Below are 22,360 nucleotides of genomic sequence, written 5' to 3'. Positions count from 1 at the left end.
GAACAAAGCCAGGAGCCGACTGCGGAACAGACCATCAGTTGCTCATATGCAAGTTCAAGTTGAAACTGAAGAAAATTAGAACAAGTCCACGAGGGCCAAAGTACTACCTTGAGTATATCCCACCTGAATTTAGAGATCTTCTCAAGAATAGATTTGATGTTTTGAACACTAATGACCAAAGATCAGACAAGTTGTGGAATGACATCAAGGACATCATACATGAAGAAAGCAAGAGATCATTAAAAAGACAGGAAAGAAAGAAAAGACCAAAATGGATGTTAGAAGAGACTCTAAAACTTGCTCTTGAATGTAAAGTAGCTAAAGCAAAAGGCAGAAATGATGAAGTAAAAGAGTCGGATGGAAGATTTCAAAGGGTGGCTTGAGAAGACAAAGTAAAGTATTATAATGAAATGTGCAAAGACCTGGAGTTAGAAAACCAAAAGGGAAGAACACGCTCAGCATTTCTCAAGCTGAAAGAACTGAAGAAAAAATTCAAGCCTCAAGTTGCAATGTTGAAGAATTCTACAGGGCAAATCTGCTACAAAAGACCTCTTTAAAGTGTTAAGAGAAAAGATGTCACTTTAAGGACGAAGGTGCACATGACCCAAGCCATGGTGTTTTCAGTTGCCTCATATGCATGCTAAAGCTGGGCAATGAATAAGGAAGACTGAAGAGGAATTGAAGCGTTTTAATTATGGTGTTGGTGAAAGAACGAACGAATCTGTCTTGGAAGCAGTACAGCCAGAATGCTCCTAGGAAGCGAGTATGGCGAGACTTCACCTCACGTACTTTAGACATGTTATCAGGAGGGACCAGTCCCTGGAGAAGGACATCATGCTTGGTAAAGTAGAGGGTCAGCAAAAAAGAGTAAGACCTTCAATGAGATGGATTGACACAGTGGCTGCAACAGTGGACTCAAGCATAACAATGCCCATGAGGATGGCACAGGCCCAGCAGTGTTTCATTTTGTTGTCCGTAGGGTGGCTATGAGTTGGAACTGACTTGATGGCGCATAACAAAAACAACAATGGGAAAAATATTGAACAACGCAGGGAGCATCAAAAGAAGATGGAAGGAATACACAGAATCACTGTACCAAACAGAACTGGTTGACGTTCAACCATTTCAGGAGGTAGCATGTGATTAAGAACTAGTGGTACTGAAGGAAGAAGTGCAAGCTTCACTGAAGGCTCTGGTGAAAAACAAGGCTGCAGGAATTGATGGAATGCCAGTTGAGATGTTTCGGCAAACAGATGCAGCACTGGAAGTGCTCACTCATCTATGTCAAGAAATTTGGAGGACAGCTACCTGGTTAAGCAACTAGAAGAGATCCATATTTGTGCCCATTCCAAAGAAGGTGATCCAACAGAATGTGGAAATTATCAAACAATATCATTAATATCACACCCAAGTAAAATTTTGCTGAAGATCAATAAAAGCGGTTGCAGCGGTAAATCGACAGGGAACTGCCAGAAATTCAGGCCAGATTCGGAAGAGGACATGGAACGAAATATCACTGCTAATATCAGATGGATCATGGCTGAAAGCAGAGAACACCAGGAGGATGTTTACCTGTGTTTTATTGACAATGCAAAAGGCTTTCGACTGTGTGGATCATGATAGATTATGGATAACATTGTAATTCTAGAAACTTAATTGTGCTCATGAGAAACCTGTACGTAGACCAAGAGGCATTCGTTTGAACAGAACAAGGCAATACTGCGTGGTTTAAAGTCAGGAAAGTTGTGTTTCAGGGTTGTATTTTTTCACCATACTTATTCAATCTGTATGCTGAGCAAATTATGTGAGAAGCTGGACTATATGAAGAAGAATGGGGCATCAGGATTGAAGGACGGCTCATTAACAACCTGCAATATGCAGATGACACAACCTTGCTTGCAGAGAGTGAAGAGGACTTGAAGCACTTACTAATGAAGATCAAAGACCATACCCTTCAGTATGGATTGCACCTCAACATAAAGAAAACAGAAATCCTTACAATTGGACCAATAAGCAACATCACGATAAATGGAGAAAATATTGAAGTTGTCAAGAATTTCATTTTACTTCGAAATACAATCAGTGCTCATGGGAACATCAGTCAAGAAATCAAAGGACGTATTGCATTGGGCAAATCTGCTGCAAAAGACCTCTTTAAAGTGTTGAAAAGCTAAGATATCACTTTGAGGAATAAGGTGCGCCTGACCCAAGCCATGATATTTTCAGTCACTTCATAGGCAGGTGAAAGCTGGACGGTGAATAAGGAAGACCAAAGAAGAATTGATGCCTTTGAATTATGGCATGGGTGAAAAATATTGAATATACCATTGACTGCCAAAAGAACGAACAAATCTGTCTTGGAAGAAGTACAGCCAGAATGCTCCTTAGAAGCAAGGATGTCAAAACTTCATCTCACGTACTTTGGACATATTCTCAGGAGGGACCAGTCCTTGGAGAAGGACATCATGCTTGGTAGAGTAGAGAGTCAGTGAAAAAGAGGAAAATCCTCAACGAAATGGATTGACACAGTGGCTGCAACAATGGGTTCAAGTATAACAATGATTGTGAGGTTGGTGCAGGACTGGGCAGCGTTTCTTTCTGTTGTACATAGCATCGCTGAGTCAGAACCGACTCGAGGGCACCAAGCAAAACAGCAACATAGTATGTTTTAATATCAGAAAGTGTGAGTCCCCCTACTTTGTTCTTCTCTTTCAACATTGTTTTAGCTATTTGGGCCTCTTGTCATTCCATATAAAGTTGAGGATTGAATTTTCTGTAAAGAAGGCTGTTGGAATTTTGATTGGAATTGCATTGAATCTGTAGGTCACTTTGGGTAGTATTGACATCTTAACTGTATTAAGTCTTCCAATCTGTAAATATGGAAAATCTTTCCATTTATCGAAATCTTTTTTAATCTCTTACAGCAGTGTTTTATAGTTTTCATTGTGTAAGTCCTTCACGTCCCTGGATAGATTTATTCCTAGATATTTTATTCTCTTAGATGCTGTGTAAATGAAATTGTTTCCATAATTTTCCTTTCAGTTTCTCATTGCTGGTGTATAGAAACCCAGCTGATTTTTGTTTGTTGATCTTGCACCCTGCAACTGTGCTAAATTCCTTGATTAGCTCTAGATGTTTTATTGTGGACTCTTTGGGATTTTCTATATATAGGATTATATCATCCACAAATAGAGATAACTTTACTTATTTTTCAGTTTAGATAACTTTTATTTCCTTTCCTTGTCTTATTGCTCTGTCTGGGACTTCTAATACAATATTGAATAGAAGTGGTGAAAGCAAGCACCACCCTTGTCTTGTTTCTGATTTCAGGGGGAAAGCTATAAGTCTTCTCCATTAAGTGTAATATTGGCTGTTGGCTTTTCATATATGCCCTGAATCATATTGAGGAATTTCCCTTTTATTCTAGTCTTCTTTAGGGTTTTCATCAATAAAGCGTATTGGATTTTATCAAATCCTTTTTCCTACATCCATAGAGATAATCATGTGGTTCTTTTCCTTTGTTCTATTGATGCGGTGTATTACGTCAGTTGATTTTCTTATGTTGAACCACCCCTGCATTTATGGAATAAATCCCACCTGGTCAGGGTGTTTGACTCTTTTAATATGCTGTTGGATTCTGTTTGCTGGTATTTTGTTGAGAGTTTCTGCATCTATATTCATAAGAGATATTGGCCTGTAGTTTTCTTATGGTATCTTTGTCTGGTTTGGGTATCAGGCTTATGTTTGCTTCATAGAATGAATTAGAGAGTATTCCTTCCTTCTCTATCTTTTGTAACAGTTTCAACAGTATTGGTGTCAATTCTTCTCTAAATGTTTGGTAGAATTCCCCAGTGAAGCCATCTGGTCCAGGACTTTTTTTGTTGGGAGGTTTTTGATCATTTCACTTGTTACGGGTCTGTTGAGACTTTCTGTTTCCTCTTGAGTCAGTTTGGGTAGGTTATGTGCTTCTAAGAATTTGTCCATTTCATCTAGGTTATCCAGTTTGTTCCCCTTACAGTTGCTCATAATATTCTATCATAATTCTCTTTATTTCTACTGAGTCAGCTGTAATGTCCTCTCTTTCATTTTGGTTATTTGCATCTTTTCTTTTGTCAATCTAGCTAAAGGTTTGTCAATTCTATTGATCTTTTAAGAGAACGAACTTCTTTTTTATTGATTCTCATTTTTGTTTTTCTATTTTCAATTTTATTTATTTCTGCTCTGATCTTTGTTCTGTCTTTTCTTCTGGTATGTTTAGGCTTAGTTTGTGTTACTCTGTTTAGTTTCTGGAGTTGTCAAGCTAGGCTGTTAATTTGAGATCTTTCTTCTTCTTTATGTAGGCATTTATTGCTGTAAGTTTCCCTATGTGTCCTGCCTTTGATGCATCCCATAAGTTTTGATATGTTGTACTTACATTTTCATTTGACTCTAAGAAATTTGTGATTTCTTCCTTGACCCATTGGTCGTTTAATAGTGTGTTGTTTAATTTCCATATGTTTGTGTATTTTCCACTTTTTTTTTATATTGATTTCCAGCTTCACTCTGTTGTGGTCAGCGAAAATATTTTGTATGATTTCAATCTTTTAAAATTTATCAAGACTTGCTTTGTGACCTAAAATGTGGTCTATCATGGAGAACGATCCATGTGCACTGGAGTAGAACATACATTGTGCTGTTTTTTTGTGGAGTGTTCTGTATATATATCTTTTAAGTCTAGTTGCTTTATAGTGTCATTCAAGTTCTCTGTTTCCTTGTTGATCTTCTTTCTAGATGTTCTGTCCAATATTTAAAGTGGTCTGTTGAAGTCTCCAACTATTATTGTACTACCATCTGTTTCTCTCTTCAATTCTATCAGGGTTTGCTTTATATATTTAGGTGTCCCTATGTTGGGTGCATATATATTTATGATTTTAAATCGTCTTGATTAATTGACGCTTTTATCACTATATAATGTCCATCTTTATCTCTACTGTTTGATTTTGTCTTAAAGTCTACTTTGTTTCATATTAAGATTGCCACCTCAGCTCTCTTTTGGTTATTATTTGCATGGAATATTTTTTTCCATCCTTTAACTTTCCACCTATTTGCATCCTTGGTTTAAGATATGTCTCTTGTAAACAGCATATGGTTGGATCATGTTTTTTAATCCATTCTGCTACTTTCTGCCTTTTGATTGGAGCATTTAGTCCATTTACATTCACGTAATTACTGGTAAGAAGTGACTTCTGCCATTTTGTAATTTTTTTTGATGTGTATTTTAAGCCTTCTTTATCTTTGTCCTCTAGTACTGCTTGATTTTGTGTTTTATTGGTTTATTGTAGTGAGCCTTTTTGGTTCCCTTCTCCTTTCCTTTTGTGTATGTTTTTTATATATTTTCTTAGTGGTTAACATAAATAGTACATTTAAGAGCTTATATTTATAACATTCTAGGGTGAGTTGGTACTAACTTAACTTCAGTAACATACAAGAAATTCTATATACCGTTCCTCTCCCCCCCTTTTGTTGTTATCACTAATTACGTATTTATATTTCATGTGCCCTGTAACATAATTTTTTCCTTGCCTTTTATTTATTTGTTATTAAACAACATGAAGGACAAAACATTTAGAATTATCAAGTATGAATACCTTATTACTAGCCCTTATACCTGTCCATGCATTTCCCTTTGTTAGGGATCTTTCTGTTTATGTGTAGCTTTGAATTACTTTCTAGTGTATTTTCCCTTCCATCTACAGAACTCCCATTAGTATTTTTTGTAGAGCTGGTCTGTTGGATATGAACTGTCTTAGCTTCTGTTTGTCTGGGAATGTTTTCATTTCACTCTTATTCTTGAAGAATAGTTTTGCTGGGTATAGTATTCTTGGTTGACATTTTTTTTTTTCTTTCAACACTTTAAATATATAACTCTATTGCCTTTTGGCCTCCAATGTTTCTGAGGAAAAATCTTATTGGGGATCCTTTGTATGTGACTGCTTCTCTCTCACTGCTTTCAGGATTCTCTATCATTAATTTTTGAGAGCCTAACTATGTGTTTTGGTGTAGATCTCTTTGGGTTTATCCTGTTTGGGGTTCTTAGAGATTCTTAGATTTGGTGGTTTTGCCTGTACTACTTTCTGCAAGAAACTCTTAGGTGGGCAGAGCCTTTGGCCTCTGCCTACTGTTTCCTTTCCCTCTCTGTAACAGCTCTTTCTCCCTCTGTGGTTTAACTGGGATTCAAAAGTTCCAGATCTTGTTTTTCAACTTTCAGTCTCTCCCAGACACACCAAAGAACATGCTGTGGTTTATCTGTCCACCAGCCGTCACTGCCACTCAGACAGGATTATCATGTACTAATCAGTCTGTCCACCAGGGGGTGCAGTTTCCTCTCACTGGTTATTACTCCCGTCCCTTCTCTGTTTCTGCAGTCGCGTTTTTAGTCGAAAACCCACACCTAGAGAGGGACTCTAGGTGTTGCCCTCAGGCTTTGCCTGAGGTTTCCTTCCCTGCTCTGTCAGAGCTGCTTATATCTGAGCTGGCGTAGAAGAAGCACAGGCAGATTTTTCTCCATTTCAGGAGGAGGAGGTGCTGGCACTCCCAGAAGGACCTCTGAGAGATCTGTCTTTTTGGTTTCAGAGCCCCCGTGGCCCTGTGGTAGTTGGGGAGCAGTCTCCATTTAGGTGACCCACCTGCTGACTCAACTGTAGGGAACCTTCTGTAAGAGTTTGTGTCAGCCCAGCAGCCAACAGTTACAGGTTAGAGGAGGAGTAGTCACACTCTGAATGGACCCCCAGGGAGATCTGCCTTGTTGCTCTCAGAGCTCGCCCCAGAGTGTGTTGGCTGTGGGTGTAGCCTCCACTCAAGATGACCACTTCTTGGCACAGCAGCCTCGGTCAGCAGTCCTCAGCACCAGCTGTAAGGGGGAGCAGACAGACCCAAACTGATCCCCATGGAGGTCTGTCCTGTTGGTTTCAGAAGCCTGAGCTATGGGGTGCACAGGGAGGCAGGCAGAGTGCCGACTACGGGAGCAGACTGCACTGTAGTGCCCTTTTATAGAAATCCACGGCAGGTTTGCAGTGACAGTGTCTGGGTCGGGGAGGGGCTGTCACTCTCCAAACAGACTTCCAGGAAGGTCTGCCTTGTTGCTGTCAGAGGCCTTACTTAGTATGTTGGCTGTGGGTGCAGCCTTCACCAAAATTCCTGCATTTTGGCACACAGCAGCCTCAGTCAGCAGTCTTCAGCACCAACAAAAAGGGGGAGCAGAGAGACCTCAACTGACTCCCTGGGAGGTCTGTCCTGTTGGTTTCAGAGGCCTGAGCTATGGGTTGCACAGGAAGGCTGGTAGAATGTTTATTATGGGAGCATACTCCACTGCACAGGCCTTCTGTAGCAGTTCACGAGAGGTTTGCAACTGACAGTGTCTGGGTGGAGGAGGTGCTGGCACACTCCAAACAGACGCCCAGGGAGGTCTGCCTTGTTGATTTTAGGGCAGAAGCTTGGGGTTCTATCTCTTTGTATAGGCAGGGGCTGTGGTGGTGAGGGAAGCAGGCTCTTTTTCTGGGGCCACTACCCCAGTTCACAGCAGCTGGCGGCCCGTGTGGCTGGAGGAGGGACAGGGATGGTGAGAGAAGCGATTTTCCTACCCTATGGGACTCGTTGATTCTTGCCTGTCTGCACTTACCTGCTGCTTTCCTCTGCTCCCCAATTCAGAGTCCCTCAAAGCTGAGCACTGTTTCCTTGTATTTCTTGTTGTATTTGTGGAGGAGGATTGGAATGATGGTATGTTATACCACCATGTTCCCGGAATCCCCTCTAGGTTCATTCTTTTTATGTGGGAATCCAGTTGTCCCAGCACCATTTATTGAAGAGACTATTCTTTACTCATTGAATGGACTTAACATCTTTGTTGAAAATAATTTGTCATAGATGTATGGGTTTATTTCTGGACTCTAAATTCTATTCCACTGGTCTATATGTCTGTCATTATACGAGTACCAGACTGTTTTGATTTCTGTAGCTTTATAGTTTGTTTTGAAGTTGGGAAGTGTGAGTCCTCCTACTTTGTTCTTTCTCAAGATTGTTTTGGCTATGTGGGAACCCTTGCAATTCCATATAAATTTGAAGATTGGCTTTTCCATTTCTTCAAAGAAGGCTGTTGGAATTTTGATGGGAATTGCATTGAGTCTATAGACTGCTTTGGCTAGTATCCACCTTTTCTGCATCCCAAAAATTTTGGTATGCTGTGCTTTCATTTTCATTCGACTCTAAATATTTTCTGATTTCACTCTTGACCCACTGGTTGTTTAATAGTGTGTTGTTTAATTTCCACGTTTGTGTATTTTCCAGTTTTCCTTCTGTTGTTAATTTCTAGTTTCATTCCATTGTGGTTGGAGAAGATACTATGATTTCAAATTTTAAAAAATTTATTGAGAATTCTTTTGTGACCTAATAGATGGTCTCTCCTGGAGAATTATCCATGTGCACTGGAGAAGAATGTGTATTGTGCTGTCATTGGGTGGAGCGTTCTGTGCATGTCTGTTAGGTCTCGTTGGTTTATACCATCATCACCACCACCAGCTGCTGTCAAGTAGATGCCTACTCATGGCAACCCCATGTGTGTCAGAGAAGAACTGTGCTGCATAGAGTTTCCAGTGCTGATTTTTCAGAAGTAGATCACCAGGCCTTCCTTCCAATGTACTCAAACCTAAAATCTTTTAGTTAGCAGCTGGCTGCATAACCATTTGCACCACCCAGGGACTCCAGTTAGTATATAACATTGTTCATATTTCTTTATTTATCTTCTTCCTAGATGTTCTGTCCTTTACTAAAAGTGGCATATTGAAGTCTCTGTTATTGTAGAATTATCTATTTCTCTCTTCAGTTCCGTCAGTGTTTGCTTCATATGTTTCAAGGGCTCTGATGTTAGGTGCGTATATATTTATAATGGTTAGATCTTTTTAAAAAATTTTTATTTTGTTGTTGTTGAGAATATATACAGCAAAACATACACAAATTCAACCGTTTACACATGTACCATTCAGGGACATTGATTACATTCTTTGAGTTGTACAACCACTCTCACCCTCTTTTTCTGAGTTGTTCCTCCCTTATTAAAATAAACTCACTGCCCCCTAAAGTCCTATCCAATCTTTTGAGTTGCTGTTGTCACTTTGATCCCATATAGATAGTTCTTAAAGAGCATAATGCTCAAGGCAGACATTTTTTACTAGTTAAGCTAAACTATTGTTTGCTTTTAAAAAGGCTTCAGGGGATAGTTTTGGTCTAAGTTTTAAAGATTATCTCAGGGCAATAGTTTTCAGGGGTTTATCCAGCCCCCTTGGCTCCAGAAAGTTTGGAGTCCATGAGAATTTGAAGTTCTGTTCTTCATTTTCCCCCTTTTGATGAGGATTTGCCTATGGAATCTTTGATCAAAATGTTCAGTAATGGTAGCTGGGCACCATCCAGTTCTTCTGGTCTCATGGCAAAGGGGGCAGTTGTTCATGGAAGCAATTAGCCACACATTCCATATCCTCCTATTCCTGACTCTCCTTCTTCCTCTCTTGCTCCAGGCAAATAGAGACCAGTTGTCCTGCTTTGGATGGCCACTGGTAAGCTTTTAAGACCCCAGGCACTACACAGTGAACTAGGAGGTAGAATAGAAGCATTAAGCACATTATTAGGCCAGTTAACTGGGATGTCCCATGAAACTATGACCCTAAACCTCCAAAACCAAGGAACCAAATCCCATGAGGTTTTTGGTTGTACATAGGCAACTTCAGCAGCTAATTTTTTTTTTTTTTTTGCTGTTGTAAATATATCTATCACACAACTTTTGCCAGTTCAACTTTTTACAGATCTACAACTTATTGACAATTACAGTAATCAGCTGTGCATCCGTACCCTTAATCAATGTGTTTTTTCCATCACCATTAACCTTCCCTTTCCCCTCCCAATATTGTAGGTGAGGTCATATAATATTTGCCCTTTTGTGACTGACTTATTTCACTCAGCATAATGTCTTCAAGCTCCAACCACAGTGTAGCATGTATCAAGACTTCATTTCTCCTACTGGCTTAGTAGTATTCCATTGTATATATATATATACCACATTTTGTTTATCCATTCATCTGTTGATGGGCATTTAGGTTGTTTCCACCTTTTGGCTATTGTGAATAGTGCTGCAGTGAACATTGGTGTAGAAGTCTCTGGTTGAGTCTCTGCTTTCAGGTCTTTTGGGTATATACTTGGGAGTGGAATTGCTGGTCATATGGTAGTTCTATTTTTAGTTTTTTTGAGAAACCGCCACACTGTTTTCCACAACGGCTGTCCCATTTTGCATTCTCACCAGCAGTGGATAAGGTAAAGGTTAGATCTTGATGAACTGACCCTTTTATTATTATATAATGTCCTTGTCTCTTATGACAGATTTTGACTTAAAGTCTATTTTGTCTGATGTTAATATAGCCACCCAAGCGCTCTTTTTGTTATTATTTGCATGGAGTATTTTTGTCCATCCTTTCACTTTCATCCTATTTGTGTCTCTGTGCCTAAGATGCATCTCTTGTACACAGCATATAGCTGAGTCATGAGTTTTTATCCATTCTGCTACTCTCTGCCTTTTGATTTGAGAGTTTCTTAGGCTGGTTCTCTAGAGCAGCAAAACCAGTGAAGCGTCTGTGTGTATATATATGTATGTATGTATTTGTTGTTGTTAGGTGCCTTTGAGCAGTTCCAACTTATAGCGACACTATAGGACAGACTAGAATTGCCCTATAAAGTTTCCAAGGAGCGGCTTGTGGATTTGAACTGCCAACTTTTGGTTAGCATCCATAGCTCTTAACCACTGTACCACCAGGGCATATATATATATATATATATATATATATATATATATATATATGTATGTATGTATATGGAGAGAGAAAGACTTACAGCAAGGAAATGGCTCACATGGTTGTAGAGGCTGGAAAGTCCCAAGTCCGTGGGTCAGGCTGGAGTCTTCTTCCAACTCACATAGCTGCAGGGGCTGGCAAACCCAAGATCAGCAGGTCAGCTGCTAGCTCAAGTCTCAAGAATTGGAGGTCAGATGAACAGGAGCCAGCTGCAGGATCCAGGGCGAGCAGAAGCCTGCAAACCTTGCCTGAAAGGCCACCTATATTGAATGCAGGCCATGCTCCCCAAGGAAACTCCTTTTTAATTGATTGGCTGTTCACAGCAGATCCCATCATGGAGGTGATCACATTGTATCAGATCTCATCATAGAGGTGACCGCATCATTATACAACTGCCAAAGTACAACAGAACTGCCAAACCGCTGAGAATCACGGCCCAGCCAAGCTGACACACAACCTGAACGATCACAGAGTTTAATTATTTTACCTTTAAGGTAATTATCGATAAGAAAGGAGTTACTTCTGCCATTTTATTTTGTGTGTGTGTTTGTCTTACACCTTCTTTGTCCCTCATTTCCTCCAGTACTGCCAACATTTGTGTTTAGTTGATTTCTTGCAGTGTATTATTTTGTTTCCCTTCCCATTTCCTTTTGTGTACATTTTAAAGCCATTTTCTCCGTAGTTACTTTAAGGATTATATTTAACATTTTACTTTTATAACAACCTGGTTTAAATTGATACCCACTTAACTTCAGTAACATACAAAAACTCTATTCCTATACCACTCCTGTCTTCTCTCGTTTGTGTTGCCATCATCACCTGTTACATCATTATACAGATGTGTGTATCATGCTCAGTAACTATGCATTTGTCATTACAAAGTATGTCGAACATAACAACTAGAATTTTGAACCCAAAATACCTTAAAACTTATTCTTACACTTGCACGGCTTTGAGTTACTATCTAGTATTCTCCCTTTCCATCTGAAGTACTCCCTTTAGCATTGTTTATAGGGCAGGTTTAGTTGTAACAAAAACTCCCTCAGCTTTTGTTTATCTGGGAATATCTTAATTTTGCTGTCATTCTTGAAGGACATTTTTGACTGATGTAGTATTCTTTTTTTTGTTTTTCTATTAGATGAATTTATACAGGTGGAAGATTTGCAAATTGGGTAGCACCAAACTGAAAGTGGAAAGGTACTCTGCCGAGTATCAGCAGTGATTGACTTCGTATTTGACAAAATGCAGAAGCAAAAGCAGCTTATTTCTGATTGGCTTATGCAGTTTACTACTGAGGCGCTGTCAGGATTTCACTGGTCCAGGAGAGTGGAAATGCTGTCAGAATCTCATTGGTTAATGAGAGTGGCCTGATTTACAGGAAAGCTAGGCTTAAGTTTTGATAAAGACAAGTCTTAGGGGTATGGTCCACTTTATTGCGGATGCCATTTTGTTAACCACATGACTCTGTTTTTATTTCTTCTAACAATTCTCCCTTTTGATCAAGACATTCAAAGAAGGTCTTTGGTCAAATTACTGACATCTCCTTTTGCCTTCCCATGGGCCTTCTTCTGCATGGACTTATGCTGACCAATATCTGACCATGCCTCTTAATTTCTGGGTCTTCACCATGCCATAGCTAAGGCTCCAGGCAATGTTAAACAGATTGATTGACTAGTGGAGTAACAGTGTACTTGAGAAATGTCATCAGCTGGTGTCTTAGTCATCTAGTTCTGCTCTAACAGAAATACCACAAATGGATGGCTTCAACAAAGAGAAGTTTATTCTCTCACAGTCCAGTAGGCTGCAAGTCCAAATTCAGGGCGTCAGCTCCAAGGGAACACTTTCTCTATTGGCTCTGGAGGAAGGTCCGTGTCATCAATCTTCCCTTGGTCTGGGAGCTTCTCTGCACAGGAACCTCAGGTCCAAAGGATGCGCTCTGCTCCCAGCACTGCTTTCTTGGTAGTATGAGGTTCCCATGTGTCTCTGCTCACTTCTCTCTTTTATATCTCAAAATAGATTGGCTTAAGACACTATCCAGTCTTGTATACCTCATCAGTATAACTGCCGCTAATCCGTCTTGTTACAACATAGTGATTGAATTTACAACACATAAGGAAATCACATCAGATTACAAAATGGTACACAATTATACAGTACTGGGAATCATGACCCAGCCAAGTTGTCAATCCATGACAGCTGGGTCAAGCAGGTCAAGACTCTATAGCCTGATTATTTTTACTGTCAGAGGCAAAAATAGTATCTTGTAGAAGCATTATTCTATGGAGAGAATGAATGTTGGTAGATTGATTACAAGCACCCTGAAAATAATTTGTAATATGTTTGATCCTTCCACAGAAAACAATAATCATGATTAAAATTATAATTCCTGTTTGGATTAAAGAGCACGTCCAAGACCCTACATCAGTAGGGAGCCAGCTAAACAGATCAAATCCCCAGCTGGGATGAGATTCTACTTGGTGTAACCAGTGTGCTTGTTTGTTGGGTTTTGGTTACAGCTTGTTCAACTTGTCCAGTGGACTTTATCCATGTCCAACAAGAAGTGTTAGCTATTGTACATACGCCTCCTTTTTGGGCTAGAAGAAATCCTAAAGCAGTTCTTTATTGGATGTAGTATTCTGGGTTGACAATTCTTTTCTTTCAGTACTTTAGATACATCTTTTCACTGCTTTCTGGCCTCCAAGTTTTCAGAGGAGAAATCGGCACTTAATTTTGTTGGTAATCCCTTGTATGTGACAATTCACTTCTTTCGCTCCTTTCAAGATTCTCTGTTTATCTTAGTTTTCGAGAACTTGATTATAATGTGTTTCGGCGTGGATGTTTTTGGGTTTATCCTGCTTGGAGTTTGTTGAGCTTCTTGGATTTTTAGATTTATGTCCTTCGTCAGCTTTGGAAAGTTTCTGCCATTCTTCAAATGTTCCTTCTGTCCCTTTCTCTCTCTTTTCTCCTTCTGAGATCCCCATGATGCATAAGTTAGTTTGCTTGATGGTGGCCCATTTCCAGTATGCTGTGCTCAGAGGTCTTGATCCTTCTCTCCTGTAGCTCTTCAGACTCAATACTTTCAATGACCTTATCTTCTAGTTCATTGGTTCTTTCTTCTGCCAGCTCAAATCTGTTGTTGAGTCCTTTTGATGAATTTTTCATTTCAGTTATTGTATTTTCCAGCTCCAGTATTGGTTTGTTTTCTTTTTATAGTGTCTACATCTTTATTTATATTCTTGTGTTATTCATGTATTGTTTTCCTGATTTCCTTTAGTTCTTTATCCATGTTTTCCTTTAGTTCTTTGAGGATGTTTAATACTTAAAATCCAATCTGTCCATTTTCCAGGTTTCCATAGAGATGATTTCTCACATTTTGTCCAGGTCTTCGAACCAGTTCATTCCACTTCAAACCTCTGCTGAGAATTTGTGTTTCTAACAAGTTTCCAAGAAATTATACTAAAAATCACCTGGGGATCTTGTTAAACTGTAGATTCTGAATCAGTATATCTGGAGTGGGAATGCAAATTCTCAGCAGGGGTTCAAACCAGTTCTAAGCCCTGCTTTTGTCTGATGCTTTTGAATAGCCTATTATTTCCAGTTTCTTTTTGTCCCTTGTGATTTTTTTGATGAAACCTGGACATTAGAATATTACAGTGTGTTACCTTTCTCAGTTCCCATGTAAACATGGTGCTTTTAAAAGCACTTACTTCTGCAAGAAACTCTCAGGTGGGCTCAGCCTTCAGTCTTTCTCACTGCTCCCGCCTTACCCTGTGAGAGCTCCGTTCAGGCCAGACTGAGGTTTCAGTCCTTCATGCCACTCCCCACCGTGGCCAGAAGATACACACTGATCAGTCCGCCAGCAAGGTCAGTCCCATTTACTTCAGACCCTGAGATCAGGACCCTTCTTTGTGCACAGGAGAGCTATGGGTCGGCTGGGGCACCGCTGTAGCCATCTGACTGCCACACTGGGAGGAGGAGGGGCGGGACAGTGGAGAAAGATTGTCCTACCATTTAAAATTTGCCTTGATCTCGCTTCAGTTTGCAGCTCCTTGTTACCAACCTTCACCGACTTCGGAGTTCTTACAGGGTTTGGCACAGGCTTCTAGTTGCTTTTTGTGGTGCTCGTGTGGGACAGTTGGGGTCTGGACCTGCTCATGCCACCATCTTCCCGAAGTCTCTCTTTGCAGCTCTTTTTGTCCCCTGCTTTGAGGGCTCTGATAGTAGGTGCATATATTACAATGTGTTATTCCACTGAGTTAATATTCTACCCAGGACTTAGACACAAAAATGCCTTTTAAAGTTACTTGAAATAATTACTGTCACCAATGTGGTATGCAGTGAAGTTCATTTGCTTCAGTTTATTTTTAAATCTTTGTAGATTTCTTTTTTCTTTCCGATTTAATTTAACTTTTTGCGTATGTAAGATATTTTATGTTTACAAAGTCAAATTATCTAACAGGATACATTCTGAGAAATTTCACTTCCATCCTTGACCCCTCACCCTATAGATAACCATTTTTATTTTTTGTTTATACTTCTGCGATTTCTTTTTGAAAACATAACACACAGGTACGTTTGTGTTCCCCCACCCCTGCCTAATACAATGTAGTCTAGAGATCACTTTTAGTCGGTATGTAGAGGTCTTCCTGACTTCTTTCTATGGGTGCATAGTGCCCCATGGTGTGACATACCATAGTTTATTTAACCAGTCCCCACTGGTGGACATTTGGGTTATTCCCAATATTTTGTTGCTATAAATAATACTGCAATGACTACTTTGTACCTAAGTCACTTCATGTTTTTGCTAGTATATCTTTGGTGTAGATTCCTAGATGTTGGACTGCTGGGTCAATAGGTGAGTGTGTCATTTGGCAAAATACCACCAAGTTCCTCTCCTCAGGCTGGCATTATTTTGTGCTCCCATCAGCATTGTACAGAGCACATCCCCATAGCCTGGCCAACAGGGAACACTGTCGGGTTTACAGGACTTGCCGGCATAAGAAGCGAAAGGTCGCGTTTCAGTGTAGTTTTAATGGCCCCTCTCCTATTCTGAGTGTGGTTGACTGTCTTTTTATATGCTTAAGGGCCATTTTTATTTATTATTCTGTGAACTATGTGGTTCTCTCTTCTGACCTAGGGTGCTTTTTAAAAACATGTACTTCCTAGGCCCCACCCAGAACTGCTGATCAGAATCTTGAGGGTGCTCCTGGCTAGTCTGGTAGAGGACTGGGTTTGGGAGCCACAGTTGGGTGTTCTGAGCCAGGAGTCTGCGCTGTGTTGTGACCTGTCCAATGTCTCTTGGACAGGAGGCCTCAGGCCAGAGTCCTGTCACTAGCAGGCCTGTGATGTCCACAGACCCTGTGCTTGTTCTGGTGCCCAGGGCCTGAGACTCTGCCTCTAGCTGTCCCCAGAGGGTGTTCTGGTGGGGACTCCAAGGGGCATCTCCTGGCCACCTGCAGCTCTCTGTGTAGTCCTCAGTGTCGCTGGTCTTCATCCCCAGGCCTCTCTCCAGACCCAGAGCACATGCCTGGCCCAGCCAGCCCAGCCCAGGAGGAGCCAGGAGCAGGGCAGACACCCAGGCACCAGGGGGCCTTGGAAGCAAGAGTGACGCCTCTTGGGCAGAGCACTGGTGAGTGAGGACAGCAGAGGCGGCAGCAAATGGTGTCACAGCCATCCCTGGTTAGAGACACGCAGTGCTGAGTAAGAGCTCTAGAGCTCAGGATGGGAGCGGGGCCGGGCTGGGCTGGGCTGGGCAAGCTTCCTGGGAGGCCTGGGTGCCCTGCTGGCCCAGCCTCTGCTGCTGTCCGCCGCCGACCTTCCCTGCTGGCCGGCCGTCCCCTGCTTCCCATGGCTGGTGCCGCCTCCACGTGTTTACGAGCTCCCCGAGGTGGAGGGGACATCACCGCCTTCATACGGACCTCTTTCCCCAGCCGTGCCCCTAGAGCAGGAGTGGTGGGACCTTCTCAGGAAGGCAGCATCCCTGCCCCATCTTCAGACCTTGTCACATGCCCAGCCAGGCCTCCCAGCCCTCTGTCTCTGGGGGCCGTAGAGTGACAGTCAGGTGCTCAGGGCCCATGGTCACACTGCCCTCATGGGAGTGGGGTGAGGCCTTTACAGCTCCCTTCTCCCCACTGAGTGGAGGCTGCAGCCCCCAGACAGGCCCTGGGACCCCTTTCCTTGGCAGGGGACTGCGCACGTCCAGGGCCTGCTGGGGGGGGCAGGCCCACCCTGTGGTACCCAGTGCCAAGGAAAGGCCCAACGAGACTCTCTCTCCCACAGGGCCTCCAGCCAGCACCCACGTTGTGTCCTCGATTAAACGGGGGGAAGACATCTTTGGCGAGGCGTCGCCCACCTCCTCTCCCAGGGAGACCTTGCCCGACATGGGGCCAGGTGAGTGGAGGGGCAGCCCCACAGCAGACCCACACAGGCTCTGGGAGCCCTCTGGGGAGTGGGGCGGGTCCCAGGACTGGCCTGGGGGTGGGGTATAGCTGAGATGGGACCTGGCGGTGACTGACCCTGTCTGATGCCGGCCTTGTCTCACGCCCCCGCGTCTCACAGCTCCAGTGTGGTGGGCCTGGGTCTGTGCTTGCCTGGTAGCACTAGGCTCCCCGCCAACCCCGGCACCGATGAGCAGGGAGCCATCACTGCCATTGTGTCCTGCCACCTGTCTGGGCTCAGTGGGTGGTGGGGACAGGTGAGTCTGGGACTCAAATAGACCTCAAAGTTCAAGAATACCATTGTATCCACTAAATGCAGGCAAGTGTTACCCAGAAGCGTAGGTGACCCCGCAGAGAACTTAATGGTTCTATAGCTACAGGATGAGTTAAAAACGGTCAGGCCATTTCTAACAGAAGCGAAGTTCTCAGCACAGTTGTGCGTGAGGGTGGTCGGGTCAGTGGTGGGCAGCAGAGACGCACGGCACCGGGCGGTGCAGAGCTGCCCAGGGGTGGGAGGCGTCAGCAGTTCAGTGGTTCTTCCTCACAGCAGCCCTGGCCCCTGATTTAACTTCCTCCTTCAGGAGAATGATACTTACACGGGCCTGGGCCTTGGAAGTTGCTCACAGAGAGCTGAAGAATTCCATCAGAAATGTGCAGAGGGCAGGGGTCCGAGGTTGGCTGCAGAGCAGACCACAGGGCAACAGCCAAAGTGGGGGTACTGGAAGAGCACAGAGGAGGGTGCAGGGGTGCCGGGAGAGCAGGGAGGAGGGTGCAGGTGTGCCGGGGGAGCAGGGAGGAGGGTGCGGGGGTGCTGGGAGAGCAGGGAGGAGGGTGCAGCTGTGCCGGGGGAGCAGGGAGGAGGGTGCTGGGGCCGACGTGCTCAGAAAGGATTCCAGGTGACGCCCAGAGAACAGCAGTATGGGGACTTGGCAGAAATGCCCAGTGTTCCAAATAGAACAGGGGTTGGGACCCTCCTTCCTAGCTTGAGGGACCTTGGTGGCTGTGTGCTGAGGCCTCGGGTGAGCACGCAGGCTGCCTCTGCCCACCCTCTCCTGGCCCAGGCCCACCCCACAAGGAAGTGGGCCCTCGGCAGGTATTTGAGTGAGGTAGGCCCCCACACACCAGGCTCTTTCCGTGGTCTGGGTGGCCTCCGGCCAGCGGAGCTCACGGCTGTTCGTAGTCACAACTAACCATCAAGCTGGCCACTGTCTCATTGTCCAGGGCCCCCTGAGAGCATCTCTGCCCCCTTTCATGGCCCCTACCTCTGTCTGCTCCTGCTGTCTGACGCTGGCCTTAGCTCCCTGGCTGCTGGCTTTGCAGCTTCTTGGCCTCCAGGAACAGACCATCTGAGTGGCCTCTTAGCCCCTGTGACAACAAGCAGGATGACAGGAGTAGGCCTGGTGCCTAATTGGCAGGACGCACCCTGTGTGCCTGGGCCCTTGTAGCAGGAAGGCGGTGGGCATGTGGAGGAGGGGATCCCCAGGGAGGTGGAGGCAGGAGTAGGAGTGGGTTGCCCGAGAGCCTGGTGCAGGCGGTCAGAGGGCCTGGTGGCGGCCCTGCATACACGTGGGATCAGTGGTGATCTTTCACCAGGTGGGGGCCGCGCAGCCATCAAGACCGAAGGCCAATCTGAGGACGAACTGATGCCAGAGCAGCTATTCCTGGGCAAGTCACCTGGCCAGGCCGAGTGTGGGGTCCCCAAAGGACCCAGGGACAGAGCTGGGGGCCCCCGCCGGCATCACAGCGGTGATGTGCCAAGGTTGAGGCCAGGGACCTTTCGCCCTCCTGGGGCCTCTGGAGAGCCGCTGCGCGTCCTCCCTCGCCGCCGGCAGCGGGCTTTCCTCTGCCCAGACTGCGGGCAGAGCTTCCGCTTGAGGATCAACCTGACCATCCACCAGCGGACCCACGCGGAGGAGGACCCTGGCGCGGCCGGCAGTGGCTCGCCCCCTGACTCGGGGGACGCCCAGCCCGCGCTAGAGCCCGGCGAGGTGGTGGCGCCCGGCCCAGTCATCCGCTGGCTGCCCGACGAGCCCGCGGCGCGGGACCCGGCCGACTGGGACCTGGGGAGACGGCGGCCGGGGACCGCCGCGGGCAAGGTGTACCACTGCAGCGAGTGCCTGCGCTTCTTCCAGCAGCGCAAGAGCCTGCTGCTGCACCAGCGCCTGCACACGGGCGACAGCCAGGGCTGGCCCTCTTGCCCCTACTGCGGCAAGGCCTTCCGCCGGCCCTCCGACCTCTTCCGCCACCAGCGCATCCACACAGGCGAGCGGCCCTATCGTTGCCCGCAGTGCGGCCGCACGTTCAACCGCAACCACCACCTGGCGGTGCACATGCAGACGCACGCCCGGGGCCAGGCGGGTCCGCACGGCGCCGCTCCGCAGGCGAGCCTGCCCTGGCCCAGGCCCGGCCGCCAGGAGGAGGGCCGCCCCCCGCCCCCAGGACCTGTGCGAGGGGAGGGCCGTTCCTTCTCCGCCTGACGCCCGAGCCTCCTCTGGATTTTTTCGCATTCGAAGGAGAAGCAGCGACCCCTTCGGTGACGTGTATGACCAGGTGCCTCAGTTTCCTAGGTTGGTCACGCTTTGCTGCCTTTCCCACATTCCTGACGGGTAAGGACCCCGAGGCTTAAGGGAGGCGGGTTTCTGGTGGGCCTTCAGCAGGCACCACAATCGGTCACGAGGGCCAGTTTGAGGCTCCCGGGCGCGAGGCAGACACACTGGGGCCTGGGGTTTTGATTTTGTGCAGAGGTCTTCCGCCTGAGTCAAGGTGAGAAGGCAGAGATTTGATTTTTTTTTCCTTTGTTATTTTGAAACATTTTTTTTTCCTCTTAATAAAACTTTTCTTGTGCTTTTGTAAGTGCTGTGTGTATTGCCAAGGGGACCAGGAGCAGCTGGGGGACGATCAAGTCTGGGTGGCTGATGGGTCAGCCCTGCCCTGGAAACAAGGCCGTTCTCCGGGAGCCTAGTCTCTCCCCAAAGGGTGTTCCCAGCCACTGTTTGTCTGGTTTTCAGTAGGGACGGGGACTGAAGCCCAGAATGAATGACCCTCCCGGGGGTCTCAGTGTTAATGGGTGAATGCAATCTGTCAACTGCATCCCATAAATCACCTTGATGGGGGTGTGGAGGGAGTCCAGGAATGGAAGGCGGTGGTCTGGGTGAGGCTGGTCAGTCGACCGGACTCTGGGGCACCCAGGCCTTGTCGTTTGGGGGTGAGGGGGTACCTGCCTCCAGTTCTGGGCCAATTTGAGGGCAGAGGGCTCTGGGCAGATTTAGGGCTGGGAGATCCCCCTGTATCTTGTGATCAGCCCCGCCTCACCTCCTCACCTGTCCAAGGGGAAAGCGGCCCTAGTGTTTCCTGGCTCCCCTCAGGGTGGTCAGGGTCATAATGGGCTTGAGGCGTGAGGACAAGGTGAAGCCTCCCCCAGTCAGAGTCCCTCAGGCCCTGATCTTCTGGAGTGCGGTGAGACTTTCCCACGGGTATTTTCATGGGACACATTCTTACCAAAGCTGTGGGAGTTCCGGAGTAGTACCGGCCGAACCCGGAGGCCTCGAGGACAGCTCTGTGCCTAAGTCACCCGAACTGGGCGCTGCAGGCGGCCGGTCCTGGGCGTGGTTGTGCTCATCTGTGCGACGCGGCTGTCGCTCAGGTCTGCCCGCCCCTGGCCCCTGCCCCCTCTGACCCTCAGCCTCTCCCAGACAAGCCAGGGCAGAGGACTGGAGCCGGGACACGTAGCCGTCGGCTCTGGGGCATGACCACCCAGTCAAACCTGGGGTTTGGGACAAGGCACCGCCGTGTCTGCACCCGGCCTCGGGCTCTCCTGGGGCGCCGACGCTGCGCCGCCTGGCCTCAATTCCGGGCCGCGTGCCCCGCTTGCGCGCGGCGCGCCCGCCTCCGGGCGCCAGACTCGGTTGGGACGCCCGGCGGGGGTGTCCGCAGCATTTCTTTGCGCAGGGCGAGCTGCGGACGGGGGGAAGCCTGGACCACTCGGCCTTGGCGGCCTCCAGTAAAACGGCACGGACTCCGTAAACGTTGGGGAGTCGGCGCGTGCGTGCACGTGACCTGCTCGGGCTCGCGGGGGGCGGTCAAGGCCAGAAGGGGCGGGGCTTCCCGGGGCTTTCCCAAGGGGGAGCTGGGTCCGGGCGCGGGGCGGGGCCCGGGGAGTGGGAGGCCGGCGGAAGGGGCGGGGCCTGCCTAGAGCGCACGACGAATGCCTTCCCGATCTCTTGCCGTTGCTATCTGCTCATCCCTATCTGCTCGTCCCTATCTGCCGGTCCCTATCTGCCCGAATGGGAGGCTGGGCCTGTGCAGATTCGGGCTCCTCCAGCCCTGGGGTCAGGCCAGCGGGCTCTTACTGGGGGCGGGGACCGGGCTGGACACCCTCACTCCAGAGACCTGCTCCCCACACGGCTGAGGGTCTCAGGGGCACAGCCCGACGCTCTGTCACTCCTCTCCAGGGGCCCCACGTCTCCCAACGCACAGGGAACTCGGTCTGCAGCCCTGTCATCCCGTCCTTACCTGAGCGCAGGTGCCTCTGCGGTGGGTTCTGCTGGCTTCCCCTTACCACCTCCTGCTTGATCCAGAGCAGAACTTCCCGGGGAGGCACCAGCTTGCCCCTTTCTAAGGCAGAGAGGAGGAGGCCCTGTGGGCACCTATGTCCCGGGTCTCGTCTTTCCGGATCTCAGCCTGAGACCGCACACCCCAAAGACGCCCTGTAGAATGGGGCCCAGCAGAAGCAGACCAGCAGGACTTCTGAGAACGAGTGAACAGGCTTCCGGGCGGGGTCCTCAACACCATCCCCCGCCTTCCACAGCAACAGAACACTTGCGTTTCTGCTGGTCACACGGCTTCCTCGAGTAAAGGCCACACTCCCGGGCCTCCCCTGCAAGTGTGGCCAAGTAGTCCGGTTCAGAGTAGCGGGACGCTGACCAGTGGGACGCGAGGGGCTCTGCCGCTTACAGCTACATGACGGTTGACAATTTATTTAAGCTCTCTGTGCCTGGGTTTCTTTATCACACGAGAAAACAAAAGGGACATATAACAAAGAGGTGTAAATGGATG

General features: G+C 46.6%; 1 protein-coding gene across 1 annotated transcript in view; it reads left to right on the top strand.

The window, feature by feature from the left end:
- ZNF783 (zinc finger protein 783) overlaps positions 1-20,291 on the top strand; it is a 31,744-nt gene extending 11,453 nt beyond the window's left edge. The window contains exons 5-7 of the mRNA XM_023736913.1: positions 16,369-16,497; positions 17,148-17,258; positions 18,899-20,291. Of these exons, the coding sequence (XP_023592681.1) occupies positions 16,369-16,497; positions 17,148-17,258; positions 18,899-19,782 (1,124 nt within the window). The 3' untranslated portion in view covers positions 19,783-20,291. The remainder of the gene's footprint in view (positions 1-16,368; positions 16,498-17,147; positions 17,259-18,898) is intronic.
- The last annotated feature ends 2,069 nt before the right edge of the window (positions 20,292-22,360 follow it).

The sequence above is a fragment of the Trichechus manatus genome, unplaced genomic scaffold (genome assembly GCF_000243295.1).
Source record: "Trichechus manatus latirostris isolate Lorelei unplaced genomic scaffold, TriManLat1.0 scaffold00093, whole genome shotgun sequence".
Lineage (NCBI taxonomy): Eukaryota > Metazoa > Chordata > Mammalia > Sirenia > Trichechidae > Trichechus > Trichechus manatus.
This window is presented reverse-complemented; position numbering and strand designations above follow the sequence as displayed.